Raw genomic sequence first — 20297 nt, forward strand, 5'->3', positions numbered from 1 at the left:
CACTTCCATTCTTCCAGTTATCCAAGCTTGAAACAATGGAGTCAGTGTGGACTCATATTTCTCCTCTATCCCCCATATACAGTCAGTTAACTTTGCTGTGTTAATCCTTAGACATTTCCCTTATATATGTTTCTTTACAAGGCCCTGGTCACTACCACAATTTAGGCCCATATCTTCTCACAACAGATTTACTGCAATAATACTCAAATAGCATCCTTTACCTCTAGACTTACAAGTAGGGTATTTGAGGCTTCAGCTATGGCAATACCATTTGTTGAGACCTACTATGTTCTAGGTATTTGTATATATTATTCTCATAAAAACTCTGCAAGGTAAATGAGAGAACGAGTTCATTGAGTACGTTCTCCAAGATTATACAGCTAGTAAGGGACAGAGTCAGCAGGAATAAATCCTAGGCCTAAATGGCCCATTTATAGGTAAGAAAAAGATAACAAATAAGATAAAAAGTTCTACATTTGTCTGGGGAGAAAAAGGATGAGACATTGCACTTGAGATAACAGGTAAGTGCTTTTGATAGGGACTTTTATTCTACTTATTTTGTTTCTTCAAAGGTTATTCTAATTGTATGCCATTATTTTAAGTACAGTAATCATCCTGGATAAAAGTTCTGTTTGATATTTTTATAAAATGATAACTCTGATTTTAAAAGATTTTTGAGTGGCTATTTAGATACATTGAAGGACTTGACATTATTTATGCATTTCATGTGCCTGACATACATACTGACAGACATACAGCAGGCTCAATAAATGTTGGATGGTTGAATGAAAGAAAAATAACTAACACTTTGAACTTTTACAGTATTTAATACACTCATTGAACAACCCCATAAGGTAGGTTCCATTATCATCTCCATTTTACAAATGAAACCAAAACAAATAACTTGCCCAAGTTCATACAATCTGTTTTTGGTGGACCTCGGATTAGAAGCAGAGATTGAGACAACTCACTTTCAAGCCCTTGCACTAAACCACAGAAGTATCCTGCTTCTCAGCTAATGGAGGAGTTACTTTTAGGATCATTCAGGTATTTAGTAGACTAGTATGTCCATCTTGATGCTTCAAAATTTAAGATGTAGGTCAAGGGTCCTTAGCCTTGGATCTTTGGACCTGGGCCCTAGGAGCCCATGTACTTCATGAGATTTGATGAGATTTTGTGTGTATGCATAAGTGCATTTTTCTCTTGGGGCAAAGGCTCACAACTCTCATTAGTTTCTTAAAGATAATAATCATGGATGGAGAGAAATTTGGGATTTTCTTGAGACACAATTAAAATTATTAAACGTTCAGGGGCCGGCCCCGTGGCTTAGTGGTTGAGTGCGTGCGCTCTGCTACTGGCGGCCCGGGTTCGGATCCCGGGCGTGCACCGACGTACGGCTTGTCCGGCCATGCTGAGGCCGCGTCCCACGTACAGCAACTAGAGCGATGTGCAACTATGACGTACAACTATCTACTGGGGCTTTGGGGAAAAAAAAGGAGGAGGATTGGCAATAGACGTTGGCTCAGAGCCGATCTTCCTCAGCAAAAAGAGGAGGATTAGCATGGATGTTAGCTCAGGGCTGATCTTCCTCACAAAAATAAAATAAAAAAATAAAAAATAAAATTATTAAATGTTCAAAAATACTTAAAGGTGGGTTTGTTTGAAGAATTGTCCACAGACTACTTTTTATCTCTGCAAAGGAGATTTTGGTTAAGGGACTAGGAATTAATGTTTGTTAGGCACAACTAAATGCCAGGCACTTAACATATACTAGCTTATTTTAACTCTTGTATCATTACCAGGAAGATATTATTTTACAAATATAGAAACCGAAGCTTAGAGTGTTCAGAAGCATGCCCGATAACATACTGATAAGTGGTAGCTCTAGGGTACCCAGACACAACTCTGAAGCCAGTACTGTCTCACCTTGTGGTTAGACACAGCCGCTAAGTGCCAAGGGCATTCAGTGCAACTATGCTGGGAGGCAGGTCTTGAGTGGTTTCCACGGCAACGCTGCCTAGAAATAGAGGCCCAGTTGTATGGCATCTGAAGGCCATTTTGAAGAACAGGCATTCAGTCCTGCTTTAAGATCATGTCTCATGTGCTGCTTCACATCTTGTCTTCACAGGTCTGCATTCTGTTCTCTGGGACTCCCTTTTAGGCAAGTCTGTCACAGCTAGCTCCCAAAGTGCAGGGTCTCTGAACTGTTGCCCTGGCTAACTCCTTATAGCTCAATTCAGGCTTCTGCTGGCCACAGGCTTAGTCTTCCCATCTCCACTGTCCATTTGAGCAAACTTGAGCAGCCTTCCTATTACTGCAGCTGCAATCTAATTTGCAATGCCCTTGAAACAGAAAACAGGAACTGGAGTCGTTTTTTTCCTTCAGCAGTTACACAACGTACTTCTCCTTGACTACTGACTCCTATTTCACCACCTAGCTTGCCTGAAAATCTCCCTACGCAAAACCATTTGTTTGTCAAGCATTGAAAATCACAGACAAGGCCTTTGAGATCTCTTGAAAGCTTTTCCAGTCTCATAGAGAATCCCATACCACTTGCAGAGGAGGGTGTTAGAGAAGTAGGTAGGGCCACCCTCTAGTGGACTTTTGTATGAGGTGGGAGAAAAGACTGCTGTCTTGGATTGGATGTTTCTCCCACCTTTGGGAAGGAGTGGATTCCTCAGCAGAAATTGGCTTATCTCCCAGAAGTTGTCCCAGCCTCTGCTCCAAGAAATCCACCCCAGCAGTGCTGAGTGTCAACCAACCAAGGATTAGTACAATCTCATGGCTATGCTCCTCCACCTAGGCCACTTGGGGGAGGAGATGGGGCATAAGAGGTTGTTATGGAGCCAGGATCTCTGTGGTAGCAGAAGGAATTAGTGAGGATTTACTTAAGTAGAAAACAATTCCATATAACACTGAGGAAAACTCATACTAGAAAACTCATACTTCACGCTACAAATGGATACTTTGCTTTACAAAAGATAAAGCCAGTTTTCTTTGATTTGTGAATTATCTATTCTAGTACATTCTAAAAGATTCCATTGTTTTCCTAAAAGGAAAAATGACTTTCCATACAAAATTTCCAAAACTCATTTATAGCTGATTTGTGAAAAATGTATATGGATTGTATTAGTTTCCTAGGGCTACGATAACAAAGTACTACAAATTAGGCGACTTAAAAAAAGCAGAGATTTGTTGTCTCAAAGTTCTGGAGGCTAGAATTCTGCAATCAAGGTGTCAGCAAGGCGATGTTCCCTCTGAAATCTATAGGCGAATCCTTCCTTGCCTCTTCCTAGCTTCTGGTGGTTTATTGGCAATCTCCAGCCCTCTTAGGCTTGTAGATGCATCACTCCAATCCTCTGTCTTCACATGGCATTCTCCCTGGATATCCTATTTTCACGTAGTCTTCTGTCTGTGCATGTCTGTGTCTGTGTCCAAATTCCCCCTTTTTATATTGCATTAGGGCCCATCCTAATAACCTCATCTTAACTTGACTACATCTGTAAAGACCCTGAAGGTCACATTCTGAGGTACAGGGGTTTAGTACTTCAACATATCTTTTTTGAGGGGCACAACCTAACCCATAACATAGATAGTAATCATGAAAGTATATGACATTTAAAAATACAGTTATCTTTACAAGTGAGTCTGTGAGTTACTCTGAAATCATTACCCTCTAGCCTTTCAAAATCCTTTCAGACACTGCTATCTTATTCAGTGATCAAGTGTGTTCCTCATTTAATTATTAGATTTATCATATAATACATTTCTGAGATGATCTAAGACCTTGGATATGGCTGCTCACAATGGTATCTTTTTTATTCCTTAGTGTTCATTAATGTCTGCTTTTCTGCTCTTGTTCTGTGGGATGCTTCCCCAGACTTTTAGTCTAGTTTTGCTCTCATCCCACTTTGAACCTCATATCAAGTTTAGGGTCCATTTAATAGACATGCATATCAAAGAGGGTATAATTTTCTTTAATAAGCAAAGCTAACAACATAATCATGGACAGGAACTTCTAGAAAGTTCATATCTATATACATCTCCCATGGTTGGGAGCTTTCACAAAAAGGAACCATTATCCCCCAATCTGTACTTACAAATATCATACATTGTCTATATTTTGTTTTCTACACATTAAAATTTTAACCAAGACATAACTGTCAAGCATTGACAGCAGATATCCTAGTTACATTAGTGCACCAGTGACCATTGTGGTGGTCTAAATTTCTAGCAGCTTTATTTTCTCCAAGAGTATTCTTTTCTTATTTTGAAAACAGAGTGTTATTTTTTTACAAGACTGAAAATACTTTACACTTGGTTATTTTAAATAAAGACATTTATTTGGAGAATATTAGTAGCATGATAACTCAACCTCACCAGATATTAACAGTTCATCAGGTCAGGCAGTAGAACAAGTTCATCTGAGCTTCTTATAAAGAAATGGATGACTACCTCAATAGCTGCCTCCATCTTCTTTTTAATTACTGATGATTCATAATCCAAAATATGAAGTTTTGAGACTTTTTCTCAAAAGTAAAAAGAGAGAAAATGTCTGAAGCAATGAAGTTGATCTTTTTTTAAAATTTATGAAACTTTAACTGCGTATTTCAGTCTTGTGGAATCTTTTGTGTTATTCTGACTGTCGATAAGAACCAGGGGACTATGTTGATGATTCTTGATAATTTCAGCAACACTTCCAAAGTACTAGAGCAAGAAAACATAGATGAATTATACATTGGCATTGATGTTAACTTTGAACTCCACTCCTCCCATCTTCTCCCACTTTCTCAAGTTAGTCAAAGTTACTAGGTTCCAGCTGACATTCTACCCAAAAAAGTCTAATTTAACAAAGGCTGTAACCTTCAAGGTAGCAGACCTTGGCCTTTCCTATATTCATTAAGACTAAAAATACAGCTGACAGCTGAATTAGTGTAACTACTTAGAGAAATTACTCCACTGAGTTATGATGTAATATTTTAATATTTTGTTTTTCATTTAGTGTCAAGTGTAAACCTGTCATACATTGAATTTATCTACATTCTTTACAAAACATAGATTATCTGTTATGTTGCACAAGTCTTAGACACAAGGACTGATGTAAAAATTAACCTTAGAATTTAGTGTCAGGACAGAGTTATTTCCCAGATTAATTTGTGTTTGTTTTTGTGTTCTTTTTTGAATAAATAAGGAAAACTTTATAAACCCTCACATTTTCATTTTTGCTTTAGCTCCTAGTAAGTTTAAAGCTAAATTAGTGCCTAATTAATAATGGAATTTCATGGTAGGCTCTTACCATATGTATTTATTTCTCCATATATTAATTTCTATTGTCTACGGGTTTTAATTTAAGGTTACCACAAATTTTTTCAGAAAAATGATCACTGTTTTAAATGAAAGAGAAAATAAATGTAACACAGACCATGAAATAAAGTGCATAGATTATACAAAAGTGTTACAAGCTCACAATAATTAAATAAATGCATTCAGAGTCATTTTTTAAAAAATGGTAATTGTTTTCCAACAGTGCCATAAATTTAGCAATTATCACCAGTTGATTTTATTGTCATTTAATTTTTCATATAAAGACAAACATCTGGAATAAAATTTTTTTAAGTCTTCACTAATTATTTGGATAGCTTCCAAATATCTATGTATTGAATAAGGTAAAGTGTTCAGAATACTGGTCAACTTTTTCAAATGAAATACCACTTGTCTTTTAGATAATTGGCTATCTTAATATTAGGTCAGGGAGGAGAGGTGAGAGACAGGGACTTTCGAATACTTTAGTCTTTCTTTCTTTCTTTCTTTCTTTCTCTTCAATCATTCAGCCCTCTTGCAATTGCCAATGAAATTCTTTTATGATATTCATAAAGACATTCATTCTGTTTGTTTGGCATAGCATGTTGCTAAACTGAATGCAGTTTGAAGCTAAATTTATGGACTAAAGAACCAAGAAATGAAATAGCACAATCTCTTTGAAGTGGATTCCAAATGAAAAAGTGTTCTGAATCCAGGAAACATAGGCGAGAGTTGCTGTATTTACATAAACAAACATCTCATTTTGTTCTTCTAGTCCGTGCATATTTTTGAGAATTGCTTTGTTGCAGTGTCTGAGGATTGAAATGTTTGAAGTAGGGAGTGGAGTTGAGCTGAAGTGGTTGAAGTAGAGAGAGCAGTTGAGGCATATTTGTGATTATTTTGAATGAAGAATTGAGTATAACTTAGTTGAAGTTCCCCCTCAGTGCTCTTTTTTCTCCTCTCTACACTAATTCAGTACATTTGAGATATTCATACCTGGACAGAAAAGCAACTTGTTTGATAACTCAAAATCTCATGGTCAATATAATAAAGCAAACACATATCAAAGCTATAAAATTACTCAATACTGTGTCTACACAATGCCAAAACAGCTGCATAAAAAAGTTCAACTGTTAATCAATTGGTTACTTTTTCTACCCGTTTACATGCAAACACAAATATAGACAAACATATTTTTCAAAATATCCACATAGTTGACATCATGTAACCAACATTTTCATTTTCCATTCAGATATTCACTATATGGGAGAAATATTTTTTTTACTATAGATAATTTAAGTAAGAGTTTAAATGGACTCTGTCAGTACTTTCAGATGCCATTATAATAATATACTATTTATTTTGGTATTCATTGGCTGGATATGGGGAGTGGAGTGAAGCTCTGATCTATTCATTCTGAGGTAGGAACAAAGATTCTTTAGGCCAAGAGGAATCCCTGTTTACCAGAGCTTCCTAGCAGGACAAAGAAGTTCTGAGCCCCTCTGAGAGCTCAAAAATTATATGAGAGAATTTCAGGACGTCTAAACAGGACAGCTCCCAAATCCACCCTTAAGCCTCTCCTGGAAGTAATGGACCCCTGGGAAGACTTTAGAATGAAATCCATCCATCTAAGCTCACTCTGTCTTAGTAGGATTACCACCATCTCCTATTACTGATTACTATTGAGGAACATTTATTTAAAAAGATTTGTCAGATAAAAATTTCAGTGAGTATGAGGGTTTTTGTGAGTAGGGAAAAGCAGACAGTTCTGTTAAAGTTTACCTGGTGTTAAATGATAATGCAGTCTATATTTTAAAACCCAAGTTTGGTCTTGATCAGTGTTTCAGGTTTTCAGATTTAAGAGTTTTGCATTTTCTAACTATCTGAGACTTTATTAAAAGCAAAATAAAACCCCAAACTATAAAACTCCTAGAAGAAAACATAGGGGAACTCTTCATGAGATTGTATTTGGCAATGATTTCTTGAATGTGACACCAAAAGCACAGGCAAGAAAAACAAAAATAGATGAATAGGACTACATCAAACTTAAAAAAACTTCTGTTCATCAAAGGTCACAATCAACAGGGTGAAAATACAACCTATGGAACGGGGGAAAACATTTGCAAATCATATATCTGATAAGGGGTTAATATCCAGAATATATAAAGAACACTTACAACTCAACAACAAAAGATCAAATAACTTGATTTAAAAATGGGCAAAGGACTTGAATAGACATTTCTCCAAAGATGACATACAAATGGCCAACAAGCATATGAAAAGATGCTCAACATCACTAATCATCAGAGAAATGCGAATCAAAACCACAATGAGATATCACCTTGCACCCATTAGGATAGATACTATTTAAAAAACCCAGAAAATAACAAGTGTTGGCAGGGATGTGGAAAAGTTGTAACACTTGTGGACTGTTGGTAGGATTGTAAAATGATGCAATCACTATGGAAAACAATATGATGGATCCTCAAAAAAATTAAAAATAGAACTACTATATGAGCCAGCAGTCCCACTTCTGGATATATATCGAGAAGAATTGAAAGCAGAGTCTTGAAGAGATATTTATACACCCGTGTTCATAGCAGCACTATTTACAATAGCCAAGAGGTAGAAGCAACCCAAATATCCATCAACAGAGGAATGGATAAACAGATTGTGGTATATAATATAATGGAATACCATGCAGCCTAAAAAAGGAAATAAATCCTGTCACATGCTACAATGTGGATGAACCTTGAGGATATATTGTGCTACATAAATTAAGCCAGTCACAAAAGGACAAACATTGCATGATCTCACTTATATGAGGGATCTAAAGTTGTCAAACTCATAGAAATAGAAAGTAGAATGGTGGTTGCCAGGGACTGGGCAGAGTGGGAAAAGGGGAGTTGTTGTTCAATGAGTATAGAGTTTCAGATATGCAGGATGAAAAAGTTCTGGAGGTGTTTCACAACATGGTAAAAATACTGAACACTACTAAACTGTACACTTAAAATAGTTAATACAGTACATTTTATGATACATGTTTTTTACCACAATTTTTTAAAAAAGCAAAATAAAGAGCACACACATTGACACAAGATCTGATCAGTTTGTTTTACAAATGCTATTCTCCTGCCTGTAGTCACTCAATCAAGAAATCAATTCATTCATTTAATAGGTACTTATTAAGCATCCACTGACACCAGCCACTGTGCTATGGTTCTGGAAATACAGAGATGAACAAAACATAGGCTAGGGCCTGGCCTCATCTAGTGGAGAAGACAGACACTTCAGCAATTATGACAGTTTCTAACAATTCGAACACTTTCTACCAAGTGCTGGGTCTGGAATGGGTGTAGTTCTTTCTGAAGGAGTATTGAAAATAAGTATTTCTTAACTTGAACTTTTAAAATGCTGTTTTCTCTGCTTAGATTGTTCTTTCCACTTTTCTCCTTCTCATCTCCTCCAACTTTCATTCTACCTATTCAAATTCAATGCATCATTCAAGACCAGAACAAGTATCATTCCCTTTCTGACCATTCATGGATTACTCCAGCCCACATTTCAGGGCTCACTTATAGGAACAATCTGGCTAAACGGGAGATATGGTAAGCATTGAGTTTGGTACAGATTAAAGAGAAGTTGAGGTTAATGTTTGGTTAGTATTCAAGACCCAAAAGCTCATGCTGGTCCAAGGGCTACAGTCTAATGTTTCATCTCAAGTTTCTGCATCTCTTCTGATCCTTCACTGGTCATCTACCTTGGTACTTGAGTTGAGATCCTAGTTCTTGACGTAGGTGCTTTGGATACTGACCTTGATTCTTACAACATTAATTCTACTCGACCCTTCAACCTCGATTTCTATGTCCCCCTGGACTGAAATGCTGAATCAGACTGACCCCACTAAGTAACAGGATAAAAGGACTAAGACGTAGCCTTTACATCATATGAGTCTTTCATCTTTTCTGTTCTCTCATAGGATAGACTGCCCGAACATAGTATTTTATCTTGTCCTCCAGTTATGACAGGTATGCAAGCCTTGGACCAAGTACTCTTGCATCCTTTCTTCTCATCTCTGGCACCTAATACAATATGATGCCATTGTGCTCAATTCATAGTTATAGAGTTGGATTAAAAGAGAAATTACTGACCTCTTCACCATTTTTCTTCCTGCCCAAGGCATACTGTTTTGTTGCTTCAATAAATCGCACTGGGATATTATATACTCGCTTATTAAAGAATACAACTAGTGTATATGGCTGTTTGGAGTCATGGCCAGAGCTTTTCCGAATAAGAAATGATCCATCCTGTTTATTAAAAGAAAAGCATAATTATGGTTAGTATTACTTATATTTCCACAGGTTAGAAATCATTTTATGAAAAATACCTATATTATATTCAAAAGTTAATTATGTAGCTATATGATTTTTATTATTAATTAGAATTTGTTTTATTATTTTCCAAGAAAATACTTCAGTAAAATATATGCTTATAGAAAATGCTGGGTGAGGTCAATGCTAGCTTTTTGATGCACTAAATAAGATATTACATTTATAGGATTTAGAAATGTGTGAAAGGACACATTAAGATCAAACATAGAGGGCACTCTTAAACTAGGAACTATGTCCACAAGTTGCCTATGAATAAAAAATGATCAAACAAATGTCATTCAAAAGTATTATAAGAAGAAAGCAGAAATTGGGAATCAAAACATTTCAGCTGATAAAAATTTTCTCCCAAAAAACTTATATTAAAGCATAAAAAAAAGTAACTGTAACACAACATTCTAAATTTAATTATATATTTTATAAAATATTCTAGAATCATAAATTCAAAAATTATGGACAAAAAGCAGGAAGAAGAAATGCAATGAGTTGATCAAACTCAGGAAAGAAATTGAAGAGAAAGACAAACCTATCTCAGAAATGAAGAAGAGATTACAAGATGCCCAAGGGACAATAGCCTTAAATGAAGATTTAATAAATGACTGAAGGAAGGCATGGAAACAACCAAGACAAGAAAAAACAAAAGAGAGATAGAGATTAAAAAAAAGAAGTACAAGAGAGTCAGAGTGGTTGGAATGAAAGAAAGACCAAAAAGGTCCAAAATGCATGTAATTTGATGCCTTGAAGCAGAAAAACAACACAATGGAACAGAACTACTCTTTAAGACTATAATTTAAGAAAATGTATTAGAAATAAGATAAATCTTAAATTTACATATTGAAAGGGCTTCCATCTACCTGAAAAAATTGACCTGGAAATCAACTCAGAGATATATTCTGGTGAAACTATTAGACTTTAAAAACAAAAAGCCTACAGAGCCTTCAGATTAAAATACCAAATTACTTATAAGGGCAAGAAAATAACATTAGCATTGGACTTCTCAAAAGCGTGATATAGAACAAGGCAATCCAGCAGAGCAACACTTTAAAAAACTCAAACCAAAGATTTATATCCAGCCAAGATTTCCTCCAGGTATCAGGCTGTGAAAAATGGTTTTGAATGTTCAAGAACTCAGGGAATAATGTAAACACAGTCCTTCCTGAGAATCTACTACAAGGTGAGCTTCATCAGACAAAAAGAGAGAACTGGGGAAGCCATCAAAGGGACTGATGGAAAGCATTTAATATATTTAATTGTAGAGCTAGGACTAAGACAAGCGTGGCTAAAAAGAGTATATAAATGTTATATGTTCTGACAAACTAGGGTGCAACTGAAAAAAATGGGAGGAGAAAAGAGAAAGAAGGGACAAGTGGCACTTTAGTCTTGGATTGTCCAAACTGTCCATAGTGTTCCTACAAAACCGGGCTTAGACTCTCCAAAAAATTTACTTCCAGGTACTTTTTGCCATCTTGATCTTAATCTTTCATCTCGTGCATTGATCCAAAATAGCCTGTTACTTCTCACTCTTGGAGGATCTCGTGTAGCACCAAGCCTTACAGAGATCTCCCCCTGGACCCTTCTTCTCTCCCACTGTTTAGAGAGCAGTGGAGCCTATGGATCCCTGTAGAGATGACAGGACAAGTAGAAATGAGATGGAGGAACAAAGAGGGAGATGCTCGAAAGAGAAGAGGAGATGGCCATTCCTCTTGAGTAAGTAAAGAAAAAAGATCCCTGCATCCACAATTGTTGCAGTTATTTAGTTAGCGTATTATCAGGATGCTAATTCTGCCCAGTATAGTCTGAGGGCACAATATGAGATTTAAAAATGGCCCCACCTTGTTTGATCTGTATAACGCCTCTTCAGCAGACTTTCTATCGCAGGCACCAGCATACCATGGCTTACAGTGAACGTCAGCTTCCTATGAAACAGAGGGCATCGTTAAGCATGAGATGGGCCTTCAGTGACACCATACCTTCTGTGCATTAAAAACAAAGTATCATTTTGCATTACCAAGACAGGCCTAATTACATTTGGACCAGTAGTTTGAAAATGAGTTTTGTGCTTCCTTTGATCAATCACAGGATTATGTAATTGACTTTTTTTTCCCATTTGGCCTTAGCTGCTAACCTTAGTGCTCAAACTTAAGATCCAAATCCTGCTGGATTTCTGAACCATTTATTCCTTTCTCCTTAATAAGTTATAATCTCCCTTTCCATTGTGATCTTATTGGTGTTGCTTTGTGGAGTGCTTTATAGTTTTCAAAGTGTTTTTACAAGTATTATCTTATTTGATTCTTATAACTACTTTGAAGGCAAGAAGGATACATGCTATCATCCTTGAGAAAGGTTAGAGAGACTTGCCCAAGGGCACACAGAGCCCTTTCTCTGTCTTTTTTAAACTGTGTTGTTCTATGTGTTTTAATATCATGTGCCTCCACAGATCTATTCTGAGAAAATTACATAGTTTAAATAGAATCTGTGTGAGAGAAAGAACAATAAATACAGCACTCTTCTTTGCTAGTTTTGAAAAAACATAAATTGTTATTTAGGGCATGTAAAATACAAATTGGAATAAATGGAGCAAGGTCTTAATCATTGAAAAACAATGTACTCTGTACCCCTCAGCAAATGACAACTCAGAAGCTGACTTAAAATATAGTCTTTTCTCAAGCTTCACTCAAACTCTCTCTTACAAGATGACATGCCCTTTTCTGCAGTTTACTGGTAACAATAAGAGTTTGTTCCATACCTGTTCTGACAAATTGGAATTAGATGAAAAGTGGGGTAATGAGCCATCCACGGTTGGGCTTCCCCCTTCCGGAAATCCTGAAAAGGATTTGAAAAATCCATGGATCTTCATTATATCTTGAGCAGTTACTATGCCTATACCTCAACACTGTGCTAGGTGCTCCAGGGGACACACACACTGAAACACCATGCACATGAAAAATCACACACACACCAAAAAATCCTTAAGAGCAATGGTTCTCAAAGTGTGGTCTGAGGACCCTGGGAATCCCCAAGATCCTTTCAGAGGATTTGTGAGGTCTTTTCCAAATACATGTCTCTCTGAAGCCCAATTTTCTTCATATACTTCAACCAGAAAAACACATTGCAACAGATTGAAGGTAGAAGCAGATATGAGAATCCAGTTGTCTTTGTTACTCCAGGCATTAAAGAGACAAAAAATGTAAAACACCACCACTCTTCCCACTAAATTGTTTTTGTTTGGAAAACAGTTATTTTTCATAAAAATAGATTATGTATGTTAACGCGTAATGAGTTTAATATTTTAAAAATGGATTAATATGCTTTAAATGTCTGTTTTAATTAATATATTAAATATCAATAGAAAGAAACATGTAAACCAAAGTTCTTTTGGCCTGCAATAATTTTAGGCATGTTAAAATGGTCCTGAGACCAAAATGTTTGAGAATTGCTATTTTAAGGCATAAACTCCTTCAAGGAGTTTACAAGGAGTTTATGGTCTAAATGTGGAGACACACAAAATAGAGAAAATACTTAGCTGTATTCATTCATTCGTTCATTCATTCATTCATTATTGTGTGCCTTGCCATGGATCATTGGGTATATACAGCAGTCAATAAAACAGCAGAATGCCCTGCCCTCCTGGAGGTCAAATTTCAATGGAATGAGATAGGCAATAAAGACAAAACTAAATATATATGCAATATTACAGAGTCATAAGTGCTATGGAGAGCCTTGGACAAGTGGTACAGGCCTCACTGAGGGGACACTTGGGTAAGATCTGCAGGTGCAGAGGGAGGAGGCATGTGGATATCTCAGGAAAGAATGTTCTAGGTAGAGGGAACAGTGAATACAAGGGTCTGGCGTATTTGAGGAATAGAGAGGAAGCCACCCTGCCTGGAGTGCAGTGAGAAAAGGGGAGAAGGATATGGAGTAAAATCAGACAGGAGGTAATGAAGGGACCAGATCTGTGGGACCTGGTGGACCCCTTAGCATGACTTGAGCTTTAACAAGCATGATATGGGACGCTTTTGGAGGGTTTTGAACAGAGTAGTAATGTGATTTTCCTGTCTTTGAACAAGGTCACTCTTGGCTGCAAGGCTGGAAATAGATAGAAGGGGCAAGGGCAGAGAGAGGAGGCCAGTTGGGTGTTCTTGCAAATCCAGGCAGGAGAGGATGGTGGCTTGCAACAGATGACATCAGTGGAAGCAGTGAGAGTGGTTGAATTCCAGATATGTTCTGAAGGAATATATCTAGCTGGAAGGTATGTGAAGAAAGCAAGTGAGGAGTCATGGGTGACTCTAAGGTTTTTGACCAGAGCAACCAGAGTTGTCCCTTATTAGTAGGGGAAGTCTGCAGGAGAAACAGGCTTAGATGAACTAAGTACCTCAGATGAAAGTGCTCTGGATGTTCAAAGGAGACAGCCACCATTGTAACAGCAGGGACTAGTGAGGGCTTGCAAGGTTGGGTGTGAGGGAAGGGATGGTACTCCCAATGGGAGCAGCAAAAGAGGGCAGGTGGTCAGGCTCTCCCAGGGCACACAGTACAAGGTGGTTGGTGGTTTCTACAGTTTGGGCAGTTGGGGGAATTTAAGGCTGACATTTTCTGATCCCTAAATATGTGCCAGTCCTGTTCTTTTTTTTTTTTTAAGATTTTATTTATTTATTTTTCCCCCAACGCCCCACTAGATAGTTGTATGTCATAGCTGCACATCCTTCTAGTTGCTGTATGTGGGACACGGCCTCAGCATGGCCAGAGAAGCGGTGCGTCGGTGCGCGCCCGGGATCCTAACCCTGGCCGCCAGCAGCAGAGTGCGCGCACTTAACTGCTAAGCCACGGGGCAGGCCCTGTGCCAGTCCTGTTCTATTTTCCACATCTTAGCTCATTTTGTCCTCACATTGGCCCTTTATGGGAGGAGCAATTTGACCCTATTTTATAGATGAGGCTTCCCTGACCACCCTCGAAGACAGCAGCCCTCACTGCCTCCAGTACTCTTTGCAACCCCATCCCCGCCAACTGCTTTGTTATTCTTTATAGCACTTTAGCATTTACCTGATGTTATAGGATTCATCTAGTTGTTTATTTTTCCTGCCATCTCCAGTAGAATAGAAGCTCCATGGGGCAGGGGCTCTATTTGTTCTATTCACTGCTGTATCCCTTGTGTCTAGAACAGTGACTGGCACATGGCAGATGGTCAATAAATATTTGTCAACTGAAAGAATGACTTGGGTTGAAAAACAATAAAAGGTATAATAGAGCTTTACATATGGAAAAATAAAATTTCTATAGCCAAAGCATTTTCACTTGGTGTTTAGAATTTGAAATTAAAATTTTAAATGTTAAATTTTGAGTAGAAAGCAAACCAAGTTTTGGGCAGTTATGTTCTGCGAGCCTGACTTCATATATTTTTAGGGCCATATATTGTTTGCCTTGGGAAAATTATTCAGATATTTGCCAAATCTTCTTTTCAGGGTACCTTTTGTAGATATATTTTATGATCATTAAAATGTATTTTAGATTTAATTTAAATAGCTATCATTTATTGAAGACCTTCTGTGTACCAAGCATTATACTAGCTACTTCCCATATGTTGTTTTACTTAATCTTATTTTGAAAACAGTTGTATTGTTTTTGTAAAAATAAATAAATAAATAAAAGATGACCAGTAAAATATTCAATCAATACTAAAAAAAGAGAAAAGTAAAAATTATCTCAAGTCTATTAACTTTTCAAAACAACTCTATGAAATAAATATTCTTGGCCCCATTTTACAGATGAGGAAACAAGCTAAAGAGGATACTGAGATCCTCCAGCTGGAAGTGGCAGCGTTGTGTTAGAACCTGGGTGGCTCAGACATGAAGATCCAGCCTTAACAGCTACCTGATACTGCTCGTCAGGACTTCCTTGTACTTACTTGGCAGAGGTACGGGTTTTTGATGGATTTGTCTGAAAGGAAGGATTTCAGATTAATTAAAAGGCAAAGCACAAGATAAATAAGTTTGACCTTTTGTTTGCACTGAAGATGCTCTGAACAGGCACATCACAAAGGAGTCAACACAAATGGCCAATAAAACATATCTGAAGATAGGAGGGGCACCAAAACCTTCAGGATAAGTAAAATTGTTCCCTTTAGCTTTTAAAAAGGAGTAGACTTGACTAAAGTGTTCAAGGTTAGTTAAGTCTAATAATTAACCTGAATATTAGGTTCCTGTGATTCTAAGCAGTTCTTTTTAAGTTGTTACCTTTAAAAGTTGTCATTCAGTCATTCATTATTGTGTACCTTGCCATGGCACACAATACTTAATACCTTTTTAGATTTAATTGCGAAGCAATGAAATATCTGATCTTTACCAAGCGCTGCAAGCCTATGTCACTGTGCAGTGCAACAATGCAGGTGTTAAGGAAACTTATTTTTAAAGGAAAGGATTCTTACTTCTGGGCGGGAGGAAACATAGGTGACTGCATATTTTCTTGTCTGTGACTAGATCCTCGGTGGCGTTCAGCAGGTATAGGTTTTTCTGCATTAAAAAAATTCTCATATTAGGATTAGAATGAAATGTCTTTCCCCCTGCCCAAACCCAGCAACATCAGGTGAGAAGAACTGGATTTGGTCAGATGTCTTCCCACAAACGTGTCTTTCACTAGGATGTCATCTGTTTGTGCAGCTGTCAGTCTGGTGGTGTTTGTGATATTAGGACTAGGACTCCTACCCAGCAGTATTATAGGCACACCCTACCGCCTCTGCACTTACCCCTTGGCAATGTACATGGGGACTGAACCCTTTGGGTCTGGACCTTTAAGTGTGTGAGTACAGGTGGGAGCCAGAAAATGAGCAAGTTGTAGCCGTCCCTGCTTTCTATGTGTCTGCATATAGGTATTATGTGCAGACACCCCCTGGTGTGTCTTCATTAGTCATAGATGTGCTATAATTAATTTCTTACTGACAAGAGGTAAAATATAAGAGTTTGTAAATGATATATTCTTTTTGAAAAATTAATTGAGCAAATTCAAGGTTTTCCTTATAATAATGTTAATTTCACGTGCATTTCACTATTTTCCTGAGTGGGAGATGAAGGGGTGGAGTTGTAACTAGTACAGAGGGAAATGAGCATAACCTGAAATGTAAGAAATTTATGTTGAAGCCCATAGTGAACTTTACTGCTGAACCATTGATAAATGTGATTATAAATTATTTTAGTGTTTTATTCTCTCTCAAATTTGGTCTAAGGTGTGTTTAAATCTGGGTATGTCCATGAGTGTGTCTCCTGCATGGAAGAAAGGCTGGAGAACTGTTGATCTCACATTACAGGAACCCAAAAGGAATAAAAGTAGTAAGAACTCAAAGATTCAAATAGATGATAAGATAGACTTCAGGGTTTCTTGCAGTGCAGTGAAATTCGGAAGAACAACTGAAGATCATATTTCACATATGTGGCAAGTTACTTTGAGCCTCCATGTGAGGTATTTTGTTCATGACTTTACAACTTAGTGATTTCAGAAGGAGAAACAATGAACACATTAGGTCCCCACAGCCTGATGAGCTTTGACCACACCTGCTTTGCCCCTGCCATCCTGGAGGCTTCCTTCCTAGGCGAGAAGAGCCCACTCACCCACTTTGGGTTTAGATGGCCATTGCCTCTGCTCTTGAAATAAGTCACAAAAGAGAGAGCATGCCAAGCTCCTGCACTGGGAGCTCTTTGGGAATGAGGACACCCAAGCTGCATGGGGCATGCCATGAGCCTCCTCTCTGCTGGATTTTGGAGGCTCCCGAAGCCAGGAAATTTGCACAGGGTTGTACTTACTTCCTGCAGAAGCTCACCCTAAGGTTTCATTATCACTCCAAGCTCCCTGCTCAACAGGCATGCAAGACTGTAAGGAATGGAAGGACAGCAAGGCAAAAGCATCAAAGGAAAGGCAGAAGAAAGCAAGACAGTAGAAGGGAGTGATACTTCAGAAATAGCCCCGGGGAAAAAGATGTGGGAAACGGATGTAAAAAACCCAGTGGAGCAATTAAAGCAGACAGATGAGTTGTAATGTACATTCAGAAAATCTAAGGACCATCCATCATCAGAAAAACCAGAACACTATGTAGATGTGCCCATATTAACTCAGGAAATGGTGAGAAGAGCACTCACTAAGCTTGTAACATTGGGTACCTCCATGTGGAGCTAAGTGGGTGCAGGACTTTTAACTTCCATATAGTGTTTTGAGTGCTGAGATTATGGATGATTCTTACTTCTTTCTGTTTCTCTACCCAGTAGTTTTCAAATACAAGTATTTTTTTAAATGGGAAAGTTCTAACAAAAAGTATACGTAAGGATTTTAGGTTATGATGAAACAAAAGAAGGAAGGCATTTGAAGATGTCCTAAGAAGACAGATATTTGAACTCAGAAAACATTATTTTGAAAACTTAGCAAAAGAACTTGTTCAAATAAGCAGATTTTTAAAAATTTCATCGCCCTCACTAAGCTATTAGTTCTAAGATACGTGAACGGCTCTAAATAAGTCTTCATACCTATGTAAGGTCATGGCACTGTTTCTGGCAAGTCATACCTGTCTACAGACAGACAGGTTTGAGGCGTGTAGACTGTAGCCTACCCCGGAGATGTTGTCCAGCAAGATCAGGTCCCGACCAGCTTTGCTGCTCACTACTCATTGTAAAGTGCAGGCCATTTTGTTTAGAAAATTGAGTTAGAGTTTACAATAGCCTTATAAATAATGAAAGAAATTTAGAAATACATTTATATACAAATTCTTAATTAAAATCACTTTTAGAGGACATGCTCATCCATCAAAATAATATAGATTTACCTTCACAAACACTTGAGGCATTCTGTTGAGAGGGAACTGGAGTCTATTAAAAAAAAAGGCAAGGATATTTAATACAGTGGAATGTGAAAAAATGTGGAAATAAAATTCAAAGAAATATTATTAAAATAAATATTTAGGGAGAACATTTCTTTGATGCATAGCTATTCTTTCAATCACAAGAACAACAATTAAAAGCACACAATCCCCAGCCCGGCTTTGCACAAAGCGACAATGAACTGGAAGTGTCTTGGAAGGAACAGTGTCGTCTTGGTGTGGGGATCTCCCTGCTGTCAAAAGGGTTGGATACCATGACCCCTAGCAGCCGCCAGGTACTAGTGCTTGCACAGTGGGAGTCTGGCATCCGATTCAGTCTTGGGCCCCACCTTCTTGGTGTTTGCTAAGTGATTATAAACGTCAGGCTACAGAGTAGGAACCAGGTCAAGGTGGGCTTCCTCAAATAGTGGGCTGGCCCAGGTTCCCCAAGTTCTGGCCAGAATCTGAGTTTAGTCAGGCCCATGTGTGCCTGATATTCAATTGACAGCCATTAGCTTCCTGGCCACGGGGTGGGAAGCAGACACAGGGCCTCCCGTGGGGAAAACGGATGTCATGGGAGGCAGGGAGCCTGGCCGCCGCCTCTGATCTGCTGCTCACACTCAGTGAAGCTGCCTGGAGCAAGTGAGGATGAACTCCTCCGAGCAGCATCTTCCTTGGCTAACTGAGGATTCCACATTTCTCTCGGACTGTCTGGGCAGCAACTTCATTTGCTAAGATTATGTTCACCTTAGCTGGAAGCATTGTCAACCTTAAATAAGTAGATAAGAACACACATTGTGGGATATATGAAGCATGTTTAAATGCAAAATTAACTTACTGTCTTCAGTGTTGTAGCCGTTTTTTTCCTAAGAAATAAGAAGAGATCAGCTTTGATAAACAAAGATAAAGTGGAGCTGACTACTTATCATTTTACTCTCAAATTTAAACTAGAATAATGAAAGTGATACGAGTGTGTAGGAAGACTATCCAAAAAGGGCAGAGAGGGATGGAAGCAGGATTTAGCCGTGATCCTCCTAGCATCAGATAGGGTCCACTGACAGATGGCATAGGGGTTAATTGGGGATAAACAGGGGCACCAGTTGCTAGGGAGCCCGGGTAACTGAGCTCCTGTTCCATCTGCTACTAATTACTCCATGACCTCAGGCCTCTTTCTCTCGGCTGTGAGGCCAGTCTGAGCTTTAGTTTCCTCATCTGTAAAATGAGGACCAGAATCAGTGTCTTAAAAGTGTGTATGCACAGCCCTCCCTTCCCCCAACAGCACCCCAGGGCTTCTGTCTGGGGATGGAGGGTGGATATACTAGCGTGGCCATGCAGGTGAGTTTGCAGCCGCCACCTCCCTGTGCCAACTGCCCCCCTTCTTCCCGTGACTCTTCTCTACTAGACATCTGCCTAGGATTTCATTCCGAACCGAGACATCCAAGACCAACACAAGTTTGAAAACCACTGTGATCTGTGGTCCTGAAGGTGCTTGCCTGGCCTAGCATTCTGGTTTGTCTTAGTTCCAGTAGAGATTGGAATCGAATATTTCTAAGGTTTTATGCTTCTCTTCTGTGTTTATTTTCAATGCTGTCTCTCTCTTTCTCTCTCTCACTTTGTTTTTGGCTGAGAGCTGAAAGTATGGGAGAAGAATGCTAATAATACCCGAGTTCCTCTAAGATGCCTGGCCCTGGATTAGGCTCTTTACATGTTATTTTAACCTCACAGTGACCTTTTAAATTGGTTATTATCATTACATTTTAGAGATTAGGAAACTGAGG

At 38.2% G+C, this 20297-nt stretch overlaps 1 protein-coding gene across 1 annotated transcript in view; it reads right to left on the reverse strand.

The window, feature by feature from the left end:
• Window positions 1-3906: 3906 nt before the first annotated feature.
• BLNK (B cell linker) overlaps window positions 3907-20297 on the reverse strand; it is a 79842-nt gene continuing 63451 nt past the window's right edge. The window contains exons 10-17 of the mRNA XM_004427890.3: window positions 19358-19385; window positions 18487-18529; window positions 16108-16192; window positions 15589-15620; window positions 12436-12512; window positions 11522-11605; window positions 9453-9608; window positions 3907-4707 (exon numbers count right to left, since the gene is read on the reverse strand). Of these exons, the coding sequence (XP_004427947.1) occupies window positions 4588-4707; window positions 9453-9608; window positions 11522-11605; window positions 12436-12512; window positions 15589-15620; window positions 16108-16192; window positions 18487-18529; window positions 19358-19385 (625 nt within the window). The 3' untranslated portion in view covers window positions 3907-4587. The remainder of the gene's footprint in view (window positions 4708-9452; window positions 9609-11521; window positions 11606-12435; window positions 12513-15588; window positions 15621-16107; window positions 16193-18486; window positions 18530-19357; window positions 19386-20297) is intronic.

The sequence above is a fragment of the Ceratotherium simum genome, chromosome 6, assembly GCF_057802395.1.
Source record: "Ceratotherium simum simum isolate JZ-2026a chromosome 6, ASM5780239v1, whole genome shotgun sequence".
In the NCBI taxonomy this organism is placed as follows: Eukaryota; Metazoa; Chordata; class Mammalia; order Perissodactyla; family Rhinocerotidae; genus Ceratotherium; species Ceratotherium simum.